The 17,500-nt window shown below is 46.5% G+C and overlaps 3 protein-coding genes across 3 annotated transcripts; 1 reads left to right on the top strand and 2 right to left on the bottom strand.

Annotated features, from left to right (window-relative positions):
* Window positions 1–3,690: 3,690 nt before the first annotated feature.
* On the top strand, window positions 3,691–6,380 carry fhl2a (four and a half LIM domains 2a; the record flags this gene model as incomplete). The annotated part of the gene is made up of 5 exons (XM_080536260.1): window positions 3,691–3,846; window positions 4,018–4,192; window positions 4,728–4,897; window positions 5,182–5,368; window positions 6,229–6,380. The coding sequence occupies 5 exons, from the start codon at window positions 3,691–3,693 to the stop codon at window positions 6,378–6,380; spliced, it is 840 nt and encodes a 279-aa protein (XP_080392386.1).
* A 3,904-nt stretch (window positions 6,381–10,284) lies between these two features.
* Window positions 10,285–12,936, bottom strand: cUnh2orf49 (chromosome Un C2orf49 homolog; the record flags this gene model as incomplete). The annotated part of the gene is made up of 4 exons (XM_080536889.1): window positions 10,285–10,341; window positions 10,546–10,873; window positions 11,142–11,305; window positions 12,805–12,936. The coding sequence occupies 4 exons, from the start codon at window positions 12,934–12,936 to the stop codon at window positions 10,285–10,287; spliced, it is 681 nt and encodes a 226-aa protein (XP_080393015.1).
* A 1,795-nt stretch (window positions 12,937–14,731) lies between these two features.
* Window positions 14,732–15,892, bottom strand: gpr45 (G protein-coupled receptor 45; the record flags this gene model as incomplete). Its single annotated transcript, XM_080535720.1, has 1 exon — window positions 14,732–15,892. One exon carries the CDS (start codon window positions 15,890–15,892, stop codon window positions 14,732–14,734), a length of 1,161 nt encoding a protein of 386 aa, XP_080391846.1.
* Window positions 15,893–17,500: the final 1,608 nt, after the last annotated feature.

Genomic DNA, 17,500 nt, shown 5'->3' with positions numbered 1-17,500 from the left:
TGAGAAGAGAGAGAGCAGTGACATCCTGAGATCACAGAAAATTCACTAAAAAGAAAAAATACACACTAAGCAATGAAGGGCAATGGTCAAGCTATTGTCTTTCATCCTTGATTTACGATCTACCTGATCGCTCTGTAGCTTCAGAAATGCTAGCTCCTGTTCTCACATATACGCAGATCTTTCGATGATTTTAGATTGTTGTGGTAGAACATGATCTTTAGGGGGGGGGGGTGTGGTGGGCAGCGTGACCACAGACATGTCAGTGGTGAATGTGTGAGGAGACGACCGTCTCTCTTTTGCCTTTGAGTGATTGACCCTCCCCATGCCTGCCTGGTCAGGGCATCGGTATCTGGCTTTAACTCACGTTGGCATGAGCAACCTCTCAGACTGGGGCATCAAAGAGAACGCAGAAGCTCCGAAAACAGCTGCCCATCTTTTTTTAAATTGACAGAGATTACATTTGTAGCTCAGTTTATCTTTTTTTTTTTTTTTTTTTTTTTTTAAGAGCCAGATGAATCCCAGTTTAAGCTAGGTGAGACAAGGGAAGCAGCTCAGAGAGAAAGAATGCGGGAGGGTTTGGAGTGGGGGAGGAGGGGAGGAGGGGAGGAGGGGAGGAGGGGAGGAGGGGAGGAGGGGACGAGGGGAGTAAACAGCATGTCTCGACCTCCTGAAATCATTCGTCTTTCAGTTTGAAGACAGGCAGTGGGACACTGTTTCCAGGAAAGTTGGATCAGTACCGCACTAGCAGTGAATCATTTGTCTTTCTAATTTAAAGACACTGTCACTGTGTTTCCAGGAAAGTTGGGGCCAATCCACAAAGGCACTTTCTTAGCAATTTTACTGAGCATCTTTACCTAGAATAGTAAACCCCCTCTTCTTGGGTATGTGGTGGCGGTACAGAACCTGAGATGCACACACACACAAACCAGAACACACGATGATGTTTGAAGCTGATGTTTGAAGCTGATGTTTGAAGCTGATGTTTGAAGCATGATGTTACAGGAGGTTTAACCTAGAGAGAGACTGAATGCTGAAATTGAAGCGATAGAGAGATAGACAGGGGTGAGAATCTGACCTCAGGAAAGAACGATGGGTGAAGAAGTCATAGGAAGGAGAGCCCTATCAGCTACAAGGAGAGAGGGGGGGGGGGGGGGAGAAAGAAGAGGGTAACTTGTAGAAGAAGAAGAAAAAAAAGGAAAATAGTAAAAAAAAAAAAAAGAGGGAGCGAAGAACAGAGGAATTTAAATCAGTGAGAGGGAAAGTTTTTTTTGTTTTGCAGCCTTTGCCTCCATATACGGTCAAAGCATGGCTGAGTAATCAGTGGGCAGAGAGGAGTGTGTGGGCTGGAACTTAGAGAGTTGGAGAGAAAGAGAGAGAGAGAGAGAGAGAGAGAGAGAGAGAGAGAGAGAGAGAGAGAGAGAGAGAGAGAGAGAGAGAGAGAGAGAGAGAGAGAGAGGGAAGGGGTGAGGAGAGGAGAGGATATGGTTGTGAAGCGTTGTGTGTTTGGGACACTGGGGACTTCCACAGGGAGTGGATCACACACACACACACACACACATCCCTGGTCGACAGAGCGAGACAGTCAAGGCACAAGAAGGACCAGAGGGCTTATCAGGGCAGGACTGCTAACAGCTGCAGAGCGTGAGTAGCCATTATTACAGTGTGCCATCACACACGCACACACACACACACACACACACACACACACACACACACACACACACACACACACACAGGGGATGCTGCAGGCAGGGCAGCGTGGTGCCGACAGCTGAAGGTGAGGTGATGAATGGGTCAGAGCAGAGTGACATGGTGAGTGTTGGTATGTGACAGGGCGAAGGTCTGCTGTCTCTCATGAGTGACTGGAGTTATTCATATCCCTCTCCTCTGTCACCCACTCCATCTGATACCAGGAACACACAGACAGACAGGCAGACAGGCAGACAGGCAGACAGGCAGGCAGGCAGGCAGGCAGACAGACAGGCAGACAGACACGCAGACAGACAGGCAGACAGGCAGGCAGGCAGGCAGACAGGCAGACAGGCAGGCAGGCAGACAGACAGGCAGGCAGGCAGGCAGACAGGCAGACAGACAGACAGGCAGGCAGGCAGGCAGGCAGACAGGCAGGCAGACAGGCAGGCAGACAGACAGACAGGCAGGCAGGCAGACAGGCAGGCAGACAGGCAGGCAGACAGACAGACAGACAGACAGACAGACAGACAGGCAGGCAGGCAGGCAGACAGGCAGGCAGACAGACAGGCAGACAGGCACACACACAGACAGACAGACAGACAGGCAGACAGACAGGCACACAGACAGACAGACAGACAGACAGGCAGACAGGCAGACAGGCAGACAGGCAGACAGGCAGACAGACAGACAGACAAACAGACAGACAGGCAGACAGGCAGGCAGACAGACAGACAGACAGGCAGGCAGGCAGGCAGGCAGGCAGGCAGGCAGACAGGCAGGCAGACAGGCAGACAGGCACACAGACAGACAGACAGACAGGCAGACAGACAGACAGACAGGCCAATGACAAAACCATTACAGAGGGACGGAAAGGAATATCTGACAATGAAGCGCAGAGGATAACAAATATGTTGGATGTGTCCATGTGTTATGTTGTATTTTGATGCCTTCACATCCTGATCAAGATTCCGATTTTTTGACCTCACCATTTTTGAGAGAGGAGGATGCCACTTTCATTTGTTTTTGTTTTCTGAGTTGAAAATGACGTTAGTCTGCATCTCACCTGGGATGGTTTGCTTTTTAAAATTATTCAAATGTTTAAACTGTACTTACCCTCAATGCCTAAACAAAGGGCTTTTTTTACGGGTTAGGGTTAGGGTTAATGTTACTTGTGCCTTCAACACTGAGCGAACGAGCTCTTTGTGGATGGCCATCGTTCTCCCTGCTCCTACTCGACATCCGTAAGCAGATATCATTGTTTTTTAAAAGGGGCAAACAGACAGCGCTCTCTTCCATGGCCGCTTCTGTGAATCCACCAGAGTTGAGGAGTTGAAAAGCTACTTAGCTCAGGCATTCCACACATGTATCATATGAGAATGACTGGAAAGACAGCACCGACCACCGGCATGCACGGTTCAACTTCTCAGACTGTAAGTGGATCTCTGTTAGTCTAAGTAGAGGTGAAATGGTTTAAATATATCTCAACAGATTGATTGTTGAACTTTTGGCTGCTGCTGGACTTGGCATAACAAAGTTGTGATCCTGTGGTAGACACAAGTCCCTGCATCAGTCACACCTGCAACTCTACTGATGCAAACAGCTGTGGACCAACTCCAGACATCTGTGGGCAAGTGACATTCCCTAACCTCTCTCTCTCTGTTTCTCTATTTCTCTTTCTCTTTCTCTTTCTCTTTCTCTTTTTTTCTCTCTGTCTCTGTCTCTGTCTCTGTCTCTCTCTTTCTCTATTTCTCTCTTTCTTTCTCTCTCTGTCTCTCTCTCACTCTGTCTCTCTCTGTCTCTCACTCTTTCTCTCTCTCTCTTTCTCTTTCTCTTTCTCTCTCTGTCTCTCTTTCTCTCTCTCTCTCTCTCTCTCTCTCTTTCGCTCTCTTTCTCTCTCTCTCTCTCTCTTTCTCTCTCTCTCTCCCTCTCTCTCTCTCTCTCTCTCTCTCTCTCTCTCTCTCTCTCAGGTTAGAGGGGTGTGAAAGTTCCTGTGTCAAGATGACAGAGCGTTATGACTGCCACTACTGTAAGGAATCCCTGTTTGGGAAGAAGTATGTCCTCAGGGAGGAGAATCCCTACTGTGTCAAATGCTACGAGAGCCTGTACTCCAACAGCTGTGAGGACTGCAAGAAGCCGATTGGCTGCAACACCAGGGTAAGAATAGATGCACACACACACACACACACACACACACACACACACACACACACATTGTGACAAGCACTGTGTTAACTTCTTCTACTCTTCCCCCCATGAGCATTATCAGAGCATGCAGAGAGATTCGGAGTCAGCCTCGCTCTAATTGTCCCTCTGGTGTCCCCGTAGGACCTGTCCTATAAGGACCGTCACTGGCATGAGGACTGTTTCCAGTGCTTCCAGTGCAAACGCTCTCTAGTGGACAAGCCCTTCTCCACCAAGGATGAGCAGCTGCTGTGCACTGAGTGCTACTCCAACGAGTACTCCTCCAAGTGCCATGAGTGCAAGAAGACCATCATGCCAGGTGAGGAAAGGTTGATTGAAAGGTTGGAGGTGATTGAACAGTCTTTGGATGTCTACATTCCCATTAAACCCTTGGGATTGGTTCTTCCCAGAGAAACTCTATCCTCTGGAGCCACTCTGCTCTCCAGAGGTCTTTGAACACAAACTCTTTCTTTCTTTCCGAGTTTGTTTATATTTATTTAGATTTTCAGAGAGCATCTTTGGCTGACACTCGCCTGAGTGTGCGTGTGTGTGTGTGTGTGTGTGTGTGAGAGAGAGAGAGAGAGAGAGAGAGGGAGAGAGAGAGGGAGAGAGAGAGAGAGAGAGGGAGAGAGAGAGAGGGAGAGGGAGAGAGAGAGAGAGAGAAAGGGATAGAGTTACACAACACGTTCTAGCCTTATTCCTAGCCCAAATTACAAATTCTCTCCCCTCTCCTTTCCTCCTCTCTTTTCTCCTCTTTCTCCCTCACGTGAACCTCTTCTCGCCACTTGCATTTACCTATCTCCATATTCCTCCGTTCCCTCATCTTCCTTCCCCCTGCTCTCTCTATCCTCCAGGCTCCAGGAAGATGGAGCACAAGGGGAACAGCTGGCATGAGACCTGCTTCACCTGCCAGCGCTGCCAGCAGCCCATAGGCACCAAGAGCTTCATCCCCAAGGAGAACAACAACTTCTGTGTGCCCTGCTACGAGAAGCAGTTTGCCATGCAGTGTGTGCATTGCAAGAAGGTGGGCACCACAAGCACCGCACACTAGAGTAGAGCGTATGAAACGTCACTTGTGTACGGTAACTCTTTGAAAGGGTTTCTGGGGGTGGCGGTGGTGCCAGGTTGTTGTAGATGATTTTCTCTCTTTCTATAGTGCATAACTACTGATGTGTTGACTTGCCCATAATCAACACTAGCAGATATCCTATACTATGTTTTTCAAGGATGTGTGTGTATGCATTGTGTGTGCTAGTATAAACCTATCTCTCTCTCTCTCTCTCTCTCCCTCTCCCCCCCCCCCCATAGTCCATCACTACTGGTGGTGTGACCTACCGTGAGCAGCCCTGGCATAAGGACTGTTTCCTGTGCACTAGCTGCAAGCAGCAGCTGTCTGGCCAGCGGTTCACCTCCCGGGATGACTTTGCCTACTGCCTCAATTGCTTCTGCAACCTGTATGCCAAGAAGTGTGCCTCCTGCACCACCCCCATCAGCGGTACTTTATCTATCCAATCTATCCAATCCATCGATCTAGATGAGTGGAGGCTGGTGGAGGTAGAAATCAGAGGACGGGCTTGTAATGCATGGAAAGGAGTGAGGAATGGTATCTTCCACGTGTTTGATACCATTCCTCATTCCATTCCATGCTTTCTATTTCCACAAGCCTCCACTGACCTATCGTATCTATCTTCATCTGTCAGCCAATGAATTCATCATCTAGGGGTAGTAAACATATCCTCAACAGAGTACAGTACAGGCCAGTCTCTTTCTACCTTGATTCAGGTGTCTCCTCCCCCTGTGGTACTAACAGGGTTCCCACACCTTCTGAAACATCAAATTCAAGCACCTTTCAAAGACTTTCAAGACTCAATTCCCTCACATTCAAGGACCCACCACGGCATAGTTTGAGACAGATCTAGATTAGAATTGATATACTATAATAATTTATATAATTCAAGAGAGAATGAATTATGAATTTGAATGTGTGAACACTAGATGGTCTCTTGCCTTCTCTACCACAGCACAGCAAAACAATATATTGTGACATATGTGTAAAGTTAAGCAATACAGACACTTATTTACTAGTTGACGAGCTAAGTAAAAAAATGTTTTATGTATAAAATATTCTTTTTTTAGAGAGAGAGAGAGAGAGAGAGAGAGAGAGAGAGAGAGAGAGAGAGAGAGAGAGAGAGAGAGAGAGAGAGAGGGGGGGGGGGAATTCAAGCACTTTCAATGACCCATGTCTATTTTCAAAAACTTTTAAGACCTTGATTTTTTTTTCTCTAATTCACAACCTTTCAAGGATTTCAAGGACCCGTGGGGACCCTGTACTAATGTCTTGGCCCTCTGTCTCAGGTCTGGGTGGCAGCAAGTACATCTCCTTTGAGGAGCGGCAGTGGCACAACGACTGCTTCAACTGCAAGAAGTGCTCCGTGTCCCTGGTGGGGCGAGGCTTCCTTACCGAGCGTGACGACATCCTGTGCCCAGAGTGTGGCAAAGACATCTGAGCGGATGGCAGCGAGTGGCCGACAAACCTGATTGGATGGCAACGTATCGACCAGGAAGGAACCGCGATGAGGAAACCCTGGCAAAAAGCAGAGCATAGCTACAACAACCTAGCATGACAATCAATGTCCAGTACATTTGACATGCAAGCACAAGCTACTAAGCTACAGCTAACCAAATATGCTATTTGAGTGAAAGAAATATTTGACTACGATATTATTTTGACTATTATTCAACTTTAATGAATGCAACAGCAAATGCTGCTTTCTGCATGCACTGGCTTGAGTATCAGTTTGAGGTTTTGTGCATGAGCGTCTACTGTAAGCTATTATATACAGCCAAAAATATATTCAGAGTTTATGGATTTAAGCTTTTAAATGTCTAGAGATATGAAAGCACACAAATGTCAGAGTGACAAAGTAAATGTGAAGTCTCAAAATGTGAACTAACACACAGGGCCAGATTTACTAGGCATTTGTCCAAGTTCCCAGTCATTTAGACAGGAATAAGCCCAAGAAAAAGAAGAAAAAAGAACATAAAGGTTTATAGAAAGAAGTAAAGTGTAAATAAAGAGAGTTTTATTGTTACGCTTTGTTTAATTCTTTATTTTCATTCTGTCCTGAAGTCTGCTGGTTCTGGTGCAAATGCTTTAGTGAATCTAGCTCTCTAACTAATGCAGAGACACACAATAATGTCTGTATCAGTCATTTTCTGGAACGAATGCAATGAAAAGTCTGTCTAAAATTCTAATAAAGAACGTTAAAAAGACCAATCCCTGTCTTGATCTCCTGTGACTGACAGCATATGACCAGAACTCACTGATGATGCTGTCCTATGAGGGTGTGGCTCTGGCTCCATCTAAAGGTTGAATAGAGCAATTACCATTTCAGACAGGACAAACACAGCAACTCTACTTCCTTATTTAACTTCAATGCACACATTAAAGGTCCCATATTATGAAAAACTCACGTTTTCAGTGCTTGTGCACATACATTTAGGTCTCTGATGTGCCTACTAACACACAAACTGTGAAACCAACCAACCCAGTCAGTTTTTTGCGGGCTGCCTATTTCAGAAAACATGCGATTCAACAAGCAGGGTTCCCACACCTTCTGAAACATAAAATTCAAGCACTTTCAAGACTCAATTCCCTCAAATTCAAGGACCCAACACGGCATAATTTGAGACAGATCTAGATGAGAATTTATATAGGAACTATCCACTCACAGACAACAATTAAAAAGAGAGGCTTGAATGTGTGAACACTAGATGGTCTCTTGCCTTCTCTACCACAGCACAGCAAAACAATATATTGTGAAATATGTATAAAGTTAAGCAATACAGAGACTTATTTACTAGTTGACAAGTAAAAAGTAGAAATATTTTGAATATATATATTTATTTTTTTAGAGAGAGAGAGAGAGGGGGGGGGGGATTCAAGTACTTTCAATGACTATTTTCAAAACTTTTTAAGACCTTGATTTTTTTTCTCTCAAATTCACAAACTTTCAAGGATTTCAAGGACCTGTGGGAGCCCTGAACAAGCCATTCAGATTTGCCGTCCCATCCTACATAAAATGGGGTCTCGTCGAATTATAGCGCCCCCCCATCTGAGTATACTTGCCAATGCCTGCAACAACAAAAAAAATCTAAGATATTTGTTTTGAGGACCCCAGAAACCTATATAACTTATTGAAAAAAGAGTATAATATGGGACCTTTAAGGTTTCATACCAGAAAAACCCACACAAGCAAACATCTCAATACAACCTGTCTACGTGGTGCATCTGTGTCTGTCATGTGGAACATGATGAACATGTGTGTGTCATACATGTGGAGCATGATGAACATGTGAGTGATACATGTGGAGCATCAAATCAAATCAAATCAAATTTTATTTGTATAGCGCATTTCTTACAAGATGCAACTCAATGCGCTTCACACAATGAACATTTTCAGTCAATCAATCAATCAATCAATACTGAGAGAGCCGCGAGCAGGCAAAAGTAAAAACCTGTACACTATGTAGCCAGGAAAATTCCCTTGCAGCCCTCTACACATAGAGCATGATGAACATGTGTGTGTCATACATGTGGAGCATGATGTACATGTGTGTCATACATGTGGAGCATGATATACATGTGTCATATGAGGAACATGATGAACATGTGTGGCACAGAACTGATCCTCTGCTCAACAATAATGTTTAGCCCATTCTAAACAACACATCTCTATCTGCAACCTTATACCTAATAAAGACCCCCTCCACCCCAGGTTCCGCCGATCCCTGTTCAAGTACCTTCAGCCCCCTTCCTCTTAAAGGAATTTGATACACCAAGACATTTGAAGTCATTATCCCGGTCATTTATGGAAGCTCTTGAAGTAGACGGCATGAATCGAACACTCTCACACTCGTCACATAAATAGACTGCATAGAACAGCATACAATGTTCTGCTATTGGACATTATACAAACATACAAATATTGCTTTCCAGTGTCCTTGAGTCAGTTTAGTCCTGGTTGATCCTGGCTCCCAGAGGTGGGACCCTGGGTAGGGGCAGGCTGCTGACTGTAAAGGCACTTGGGGGTCGGGGATTAGGGGAGGGGGGTTACAGAAGAGCTCTGGGGTCCATGGGGGCCCTGGTATGTGGTCTGATCTGGTCCAACCCTTTCTCTGCAAGGACCAGGGGCCTCATCTATAAAACTGTGCAGAGTATTCACATGATTCACAGGAAGTGCTTATGCACAAAAACATTCTAATTCATAACACAGTGCGTATGCACGACACATTCCACAGCAGTTTCCCTTTATAAATCAGAATCAACTCTAGATTTTGCGCACGTGAGCAAGCGTCTTGTCCCACCATTTTAACACCCATAGTTGCCTATAAATGGTCAGTGAAACGCCCCTAATTAATATTCATCCATACTGACTGCATGACGACAAATCCCAACAGAAAGTTAAAAAAAATTGAATGTCACCCAGTGAAATTCTACACAACAGTTCTGCGCAACGAACACGTGATAACAATACGACATTGCACTCGTACCTGTCCGACTGAGGCATCGAAAACGGCATCAGTTTAAATGTAATTTGTCCTACTATTTACCTTATTTTTTATGAGAATACATTTCATAACATGCAAGTTTTGGTTAACACTTACAGATCCAATTAATATGATTCCTGATGGGAACTGTACAACACATTTGAGGGGTTGTTTTGTAAAAAAAAAAAAGAGATCTCATCTCATCATTCATCATTATTATTATTATATTATATTATTATTATTATTATTAATCATTCATCATTATCATTATCATTATCTCATCATTCATCATTAGGAGATATTATCCTAAACCATGTTATTTTGTGTGCACTCCAGGGAACATATTCAAATATAATACTTGAGGTCATTTCATTCAATTCATTTTACACACGTCACTCGAGTTTCATCCTTCTGCCATCGGAGTCTCATTTGCTCATTTCTCCAGGTTATGTTGCGTACGCATGGGTCAAAGTGTCCGTGGTGGGCCACACATTCTCCCCACCAAGTTAGTTTGTTAGGAATCCCCAAAGTAGGCTTAGAAAGTGGCGTACGCCTTCTTTTGTGCGTACGCAACATTTATAAATGAGGCCCCAGAGCTGCTCTCACCAGGGAGACGGTAGGGAGATGACAGAGAGGGGCAGGACTGTGAAAGAGGGCCCCCTTTGCCCTCTCAAGGTAGGGACCTCTCTGGTGTGTCGCAGCTCTGATGAACACACAGCGGGAGTGACATACTCAGTCACGGGAAGTGTGTGTGATGGGGTGTGGGGGTAGGGGGGGAGGGCACAGAACAACCCTGCCATGCTCTCTGTAGAGAGGTGAGGTCCAGTCTCTCTGGCAGGTCCACTGTTAACAGGTCAGGCGTCAGGGCCACTTCACATGCTGGATCCTTTTCTTCGCTTCCGGAGACGTCGACTCACCCTGCGGAGACGGAGGGGAAAAGCTCTTTAGACAACCTTCCAAGCGCTGGCCGTGACAACCAGTACTGCATATATACACACACCATCTGTGTAGCCCTATGTCATAGCTCCAAAAACAGATGCAGATCAAATTGCTGAAACACACGTAAGTTCAGGTCATAAATAAGTAGTGTGTGTGTGTGTGTGTGTAAATGAGGTTGCATACCAAGCTGTTCCCCTCTCTTTTCAGTTTCATCACTGAGGGAGAGGACGGTCCCCCGTTCCCCGCGGGACTGCTGTGGGGGCTCCCAGGCCCGCTGACCGCGGCGTGGGAGGACGAGGAGGTGGTGGTAGAGGATGAGGATAAGGGCGGAGTGGCGGTACTGGACAGCTTACGTATGGGGTTGGAGAGGTTCTTGGAGGGAGGGGGCTTTAGTCTGTCAGTGGCTCCTGATGCTGTGGCTACTTCGGCCTTCTTCAGTCTGACTGGGCCGGCGTTAGAGGAGCTGCCGTCAAACACAATCAAGGGCCTCTTCCTGTTGTCATTGACGGAGCTGCAAATCATCCAGGGGAAAGAGCCGTCAAAACTTCTGAGTGTAAGGGCCTTTAAATGTGGGTATGATCTCTTTAAGGACCATAACTAATATCTATGAGCAATAACAAATCAACTGTGCTGGAGAGACCGAGACCCACAAACGTCCATGTCATCAAATACCTATGTGGAGAACGCCGCTCTGTTCACTCTGAGACGGAACAAAGAGTGAGCGAGATGGTTGGTGGTTTTCAAGACAAGGATTCTCCCTGTGGACAACATCTTCTTACCTGCGTGATTGTACTCCCGCCGGGCTCTGTCGCGCTCCGGACCGCTCCATCCTCCTGCCCCAGCGGCTGTTGGGCAGCGGTCTCTGCGGGAGAGGGATGACGTGCCGCAGGTAGAGCTCCGTGAGTCTGTCGCGGCTCTCGTCATCTCCGGAGCTGATCTTTCTCTGTAGAAACACAAGTTAGCCAGCCTCGCTGCTACCATGTCACACTCCCATCAGCATCAGACAGCAGCTGTCACTGACGATCCATTCATTCATTCATTGCCTTGCGTGTGTGACAGCTCGTGAGCTTAGAATGATACGGTTCTATCTCCGTTTAGGGTAGTTCAGAGATATTGAGCGTCAAAGTTTTGACATTCCATTATGTTTTGTGAGATGGAACCTTTGTATTTTATGAATTACTAACTCAAAAATTAGGGATGCTCCGATTTATCGGCCACCGATTTAAATCGGCCGATTTCACTCCAAATGACTCGATCGGTGATCGACAAAAATGGCCGATCGCAAAAACCGATTTTTTTTTTTTTTTTTTTTTCCCCTGGGGAAGACAGATAACTGAACAGAAAACATAGGAGGACGTAACAGTATGTAAACCATGAAGGCCACGTTTATGATGTCTTTTATACAGCCATATCGACTGACTTGGGCTTCAGGCCCTAACTGGGTGATAGGCCAGACTTTTACTATGCCATAAAAATGGGTCTGCGTTTGCTTGGTGCCTAATGGATCAAAACTTTTGTCTAAAAAGCAAAAAATATGTAGGCTATCCAGTCAGTAGGCCTACAGTTATGTATTTAAAAAAAAATCGGTATCGGTATCGGTTGATCTTGAGGAAAAAAATCGGTGATCGGTATCGGCCCCAAAAATCCAGATCGGAGCATCCCTATCAAAAATGTCAACATTTAAAAAAAATAACACCACACAGGCATTAATAAACACCTAATGGATCAGATTATGTAACAAACTCAATTTTGACCAAAAACCTTATAATTCTAACGTCACGAGCTGTCACTGACGATCCATCCATTCATTCATTCCCTGGCGTGTTGTGAAAGCTGTGTCAGCTACTTTCTCCAATCTCTTGGACTCGAGGCTAACTACGCTACAGCTCGTGAAAGGAAATGTATCTGGAAATATGTCTCTTAGTAAACAAGTCAGAATAGTTCTAGAATAGACACCCAAATCACAACTGTGAACATTCTAAACCTGTTACTGCGACACTTTAATGAATGTGCAACAAATATGTGCAATATGACAACCCAAGTGTACATAAGGTTCAGATATAGGAAAAAGTTAGGACATTTATAGCATAGCATAGAGTACAGCACAGTGTTTTATTTGTATAGTAGATAGTGTACATACATAGCCTTTATTTATGTAAACCAGCTCTTTTCCCTTCTTGTTTTTAGTTTTTTTTTTCCCTAGCACCAGGGGAGCCCCCCCTCCTAAATTTCGTTGTATGGTACCTGTACTATATCAATGACAATAAAGACCATTCATTCATTCATTCATTCATTCATTCATTCATTCATTCATTCACATGTGTGACAGTGATGCCTGGCGTCGTCAACAACACGCTGTGTTAGCTAGCTGGCCGATGATGCTGGTTCAACACTGTTTCTTCACACATTCCGCAAAGATTCGTCGTTTGCATCTTCCCTTACCTCGCGTAGAAGCAGCTGAATAAAGGCCTGGGACAGCAGCTCTGGGTGCATTAAGAGGTCGGGGTTAAAAGCACCCAGGCTGTCCAGAGTTTTGCCTTTCTCCTCTCGCCCTGTGTTGAAGCTCGCCGCCATCTTTGAAATCCTCACTGAAATCCCAGCCAGGGTTGCCAGATGGGATTGACCATTTCCAGCCTAACCACAGTCTAAAACCCACCAAAAAAACAGCCCAAAACCTGTTAGAAAACAGCTACCGGTAATTACTATTGGACAGGTGCCCATCTTAAACTGTATGTCTGTTGCAAAAAATAAATAAAAATATGTAGCTACTAGGGTGTGTTTTAACTTCACGCATTTTGTAATTTTCAAGCACAGACATTTTGATAAATTAATGTTATTTATCCAGCCCAACCGCCCAAATGCTTTTTTTCCCCCGGCCCAGTGTGATCAAAAGTAGGCCATTAGACGGTAACCCGCCCCACCTGGCAACCCTGATCCCAGCATCCTTCTCGTCAGGGTTTTAGCCAATCAGCTCCGGGCTCAGTTCGGGTGCGGGTCAATAGTCTACAGTGGCTTCCTTTTCTTTTTTTGTCCCACTTGCCCCATCTCTACTTTGGGTCCCTTAACTTGATTGAGATGGAGTTTTTTCAGGTTTTTACAAACATTTTCCATGATTTTTACAATTTTATTGGGAAATAGGTTATTATAATAACAAGTGACATAACAAGTGACGTATTGATTGAATGACTGGTAAGAATTGGAAATGCTCTCAATAAATTAGTCAACCACTGTGTTGACCAGTGTGAATGAGGACGATGTAAAAGCCCCATAGAACGTCTGCTCTGAAGTATATGGCTCAGATATGGGTCACTCACACATACACACAGCCGCTTCCAATCAATAGATAGTATCCCAGCAACACAACCGTGCGTTGACATTACAGAAGCAGGTGATAACTAGATGTTATAGTAGCCTACAGTAGGTAGTTTGGATTTGTTTTCATAATTTGTAGTCATTTAGTTATAGGCTATAGCCTACCCCTGAATAATGAATGCCAAATAATTTGTTTATAACGCATTCATTAAACCAAGCATTCATTCACTGAAACAACAACATTTTTATCTTTGAACATTTCATCACAAATGTATCCAACATTTTCATTTACATATAGACATTTAAAAACAACCATCTGGGATAGTAGTGACCAACACTTACAACAACATACAAACATTGGGGAAGCTGTTCATAAAAGTTCTCCATGGCGTTCCATTGGTCCTCTTTGTCACGTGACTTTACAGTATCATGTCTGTTACATCACATGTGTATCTGATATGCAACTGAGCCTGTTGTGCTCAAAAGAGAAAGAGAGTCCTTCAGGGTGTACTGTACAGAAACATTGCTATTCAAGGGTGAACTGGACACGTCAGAGGAGTGATAAAGAAGTTTGGGGCACAGATGTGTTGGGGAGAACTGAATGGAGTAAAGGTACCTGACAGTTGGGTAGGGTAATGTGGGGTACAATAGTTAAGGTTTGGGTAAGAAAACAACAGGTGTGAGGAATTTAACTTTAGATATAGGAAATGGTTAACACTTTGATAAAGTTGGCCACGGTATAGAACAAGGGAGGCTAGTGGAGGTAGAAATCGGAGGACAGGCTCATTGTAATGCATAGCATTCCATTCCATGCATTACTATGAGCCTGTCCTCCGGTTTCTACCTCCACTAGCCTCCCCTGGTGTAGGAGGTCCTTCACCCCAGTGGGGCCCAAGCCTGCACACCCTGTGGCCTTCCAGGCTTGGTGACCAGACCCCTGCTACACACACTGGTTACTCCTCTGGGCGGGACCAACAAAAGGTAGAGGAACAGTGAACAGCAGGGTCAAGCTGGTCCATTATCCTGAGTGCCAGAGTTCCCCCCCGAGTCGTTCTCCTCACACTGCTGACTGAGTCTCACTGCACACGTAGATGTTGCTGGGCCTCACCCTCCTGCGGCTTCGGCCCGGCACCCTGGGACACAGCCTGCAGCTCTTGGGCATAAACTCCAGGCACGCCTCCCGGAACTTCCTGATCCTCCAGCAGTAGATGACGGGGTTGAACACCGTCTTCAGGTAGCTCAGCCACAGCGCGCCCACGCTGACCGGGTAGAACGCCGGGCTGAAGTAGAACCGCCGGCTGAACACGGCCAAGAGGCTGACCACCGTGTGGGGCAACCAGCACACCGAGAAGCCGATGAAGAGGATGAGGATGGTGGTGAAGGCTCGGGTCTTGAAGCTCATGTCCACGTTGACCTGCGGGGGCCTCTGGAGGCCCGTGAGGCCCAGCTTGCTCACCTGGTTGAGGGCCGGCAGGCTGGCCTGCTCGCTGGTGTGGTTGTGGATGCGCAGCGCGTTGCGGCGCACCGTGTTGAGGATGCACAGGTAGGAGTAGAGCATGACACCGAACGGCACGAAGAACACGGCCACCGCCAGCAGCACGGTGTAGCCGCGGTCGGCCAGCGACTCGCTGTATCCCAGCACGCACTGCGGCGCCCAGGCGCCCCCGACCCCCGCGCCCTTCCGCCACCCCACCACGGACGGCAGCGCCACGCAGAGGCTCAGGGCCCAGGACGCCACGATCAGCAGCTTGGCGCGGTGGGGGGTGAGCTTGTCCTGCCGCTGCACGATGATGAGGAAGCGGTCCACGCTGATGATGAGGAGGATGGACACGCCCTCCAGGACGAAGAGCCAGTACAGCATGATGGACGCTCGGCAGAAGCCGCCTCCGAAGCGCCAGTCCGAGGTGGCCACGGTGACGGCGGTGAAGGGCATGCAGAGCAGCGACAGCATGATGTCCGAGAACGCCAAGGTGGCCAGGAGGAGGTTGATGGCGGAGCGCATGGCGGGCTTCTGGTAAACAATCAGACACACGATGGCGTTGCCGAGGAAACCGATGGTGATCATGAAGATCATGATCGCGGCGAGTGTGACGCGCAGAGTAACGGGCATAAGAGGCATCGGGCCCCCCGAGGACAGCGGGATCTCCGGCCCTTCCTCCTCCTCGTCTGGCTCCATCAGACTACACCCGTCCAGCAGGCTGCCGTTGCAAAACGCCATGGCAACTGTTACCAGGCAACGTCTGTCCACATTGTTCTTCGCCGGAGCGGTTCGTCAAAGTGTCTTCCGTCAGTTACACCTTGTTATTTCGCCTTTCATGGAATGTTCTGAGATGGGGGGGGGGGGGGGGGGGGAATAATGTGTAACACATTCAAACAAAGGGTTAGGCCTAACACACATTTATTAATTTTACTATTCAAACTACTAGTAGTAGTGCTATCAGTCCAGAGGATTTGTTGGTACTTGTAGAGGTCATTTGAATCCTTGTATTTTAAACACATACAGGAACCGTGTGATTGGTTAGAGGGTATAGCGTCTCATTAGATTGCCGGCGAGGCTCAGCTGGTGTGTTTTACTACTACTTTTACTACTGCTAGTGTGGATTTTGAATCAGCAGAGAGGTGGGTCAGATATACCACTCAGAGACTCACCCTCACTCTCCACTTTTAAATCCCACCTCAAAACCTACCTGTTCTCCCATGCATACAACCTCCCCTACCCCTAACCATCTCCCCTAATCCTGCCACCCCCCTCCCCACCTGGACATTGCTCCGTTACTGTGTTCCCCGTTCGTTAACTCTGTGTTCTATGTGCTCATGTTATCTGTTGCTTGTTGTTTCTGTGTTTTCTGTTTTTCCCATATTGTCAGCGTCTTTGAGCCTCGGAAAAGCGCTATATAAATACAATGAATTATTATTATTATTATTAGTTGAAGGGGAATGACGTACCTCTGCCTCTGAAGCTTATGAACAGTTATATAAGCAGTGAAGCCGACATACTTACACACCAAAGCCAAAGTGACGCTCACAGAGGAAAGAGCAGACAGCAAAACATCATGACCATGGGCTAAGTGCCTGAATCTGGCTTGTCATTAACACCCTCTAAGAACTGGCCTACACACACATTCTTCAATTCTACAAGGGCACACACATTCACACACTGTACTGTACAGACACACACATTCGCACAACCACATGCACACACATAGTGCACAGACACTACTGTATGTCACATATCACATATACAGACACATGATACTTTACTGTACAAACCTGTCTGTCTGCCATTCGCTGGGCTACACCTCCCCGGACCACCTCAGTTCTGGATGTATTAGCCCAGTTGAAAGTGAGAGGCATCTTCAAAGGAGCTCACTCATAGGACGCAGCTGTTGCTATGGTTTCCACCCCTTGTATGTTCCTAGGGTGGAGTGGGGGGTGTTGTTTAGTTCTCCATCTCGATGCACAATACGTTTCCTTCCTTCAACCCCCCCCCAAAAACACTCCACCCTGTTCCACTGGCCCCTTCTTCAAAACACGCAACACCCAACCAGGCAGCAGGCAGACAGGCAGCAGGTAGACAGGCAGCAGGCAGTCAGGTAGACAGGCTGGCAGACAGGTAGGCTGGCAGACAGGCAGGCTGGCAGACAGGCAGGTTAGACCCTAGAAGAAAAGATTACTGTGTCAACATAATCGATCGCATGAACCGATCGACGTCATGGTCATGTTTTATTTATGTGTATTCTAATGTCCTGTGAACACAAACAGATGGAAAAAACAGATATGGTTATACAAAGAGACAGAAATAGAGATAAGCTGAATAGGTGTTTAA

This window comes from Nansenia antarctica (genome assembly GCF_963989245.1).
Source record: "Nansenia antarctica genome assembly, chromosome: 7".
NCBI classification, from domain to species: Eukaryota; Metazoa; Chordata; class Actinopteri; order Argentiniformes; family Microstomatidae; genus Nansenia; species Nansenia antarctica.
Note: the sequence above shows the minus strand (reverse complement) of the source record. Positions and strands in the feature narration are given on the sequence as shown.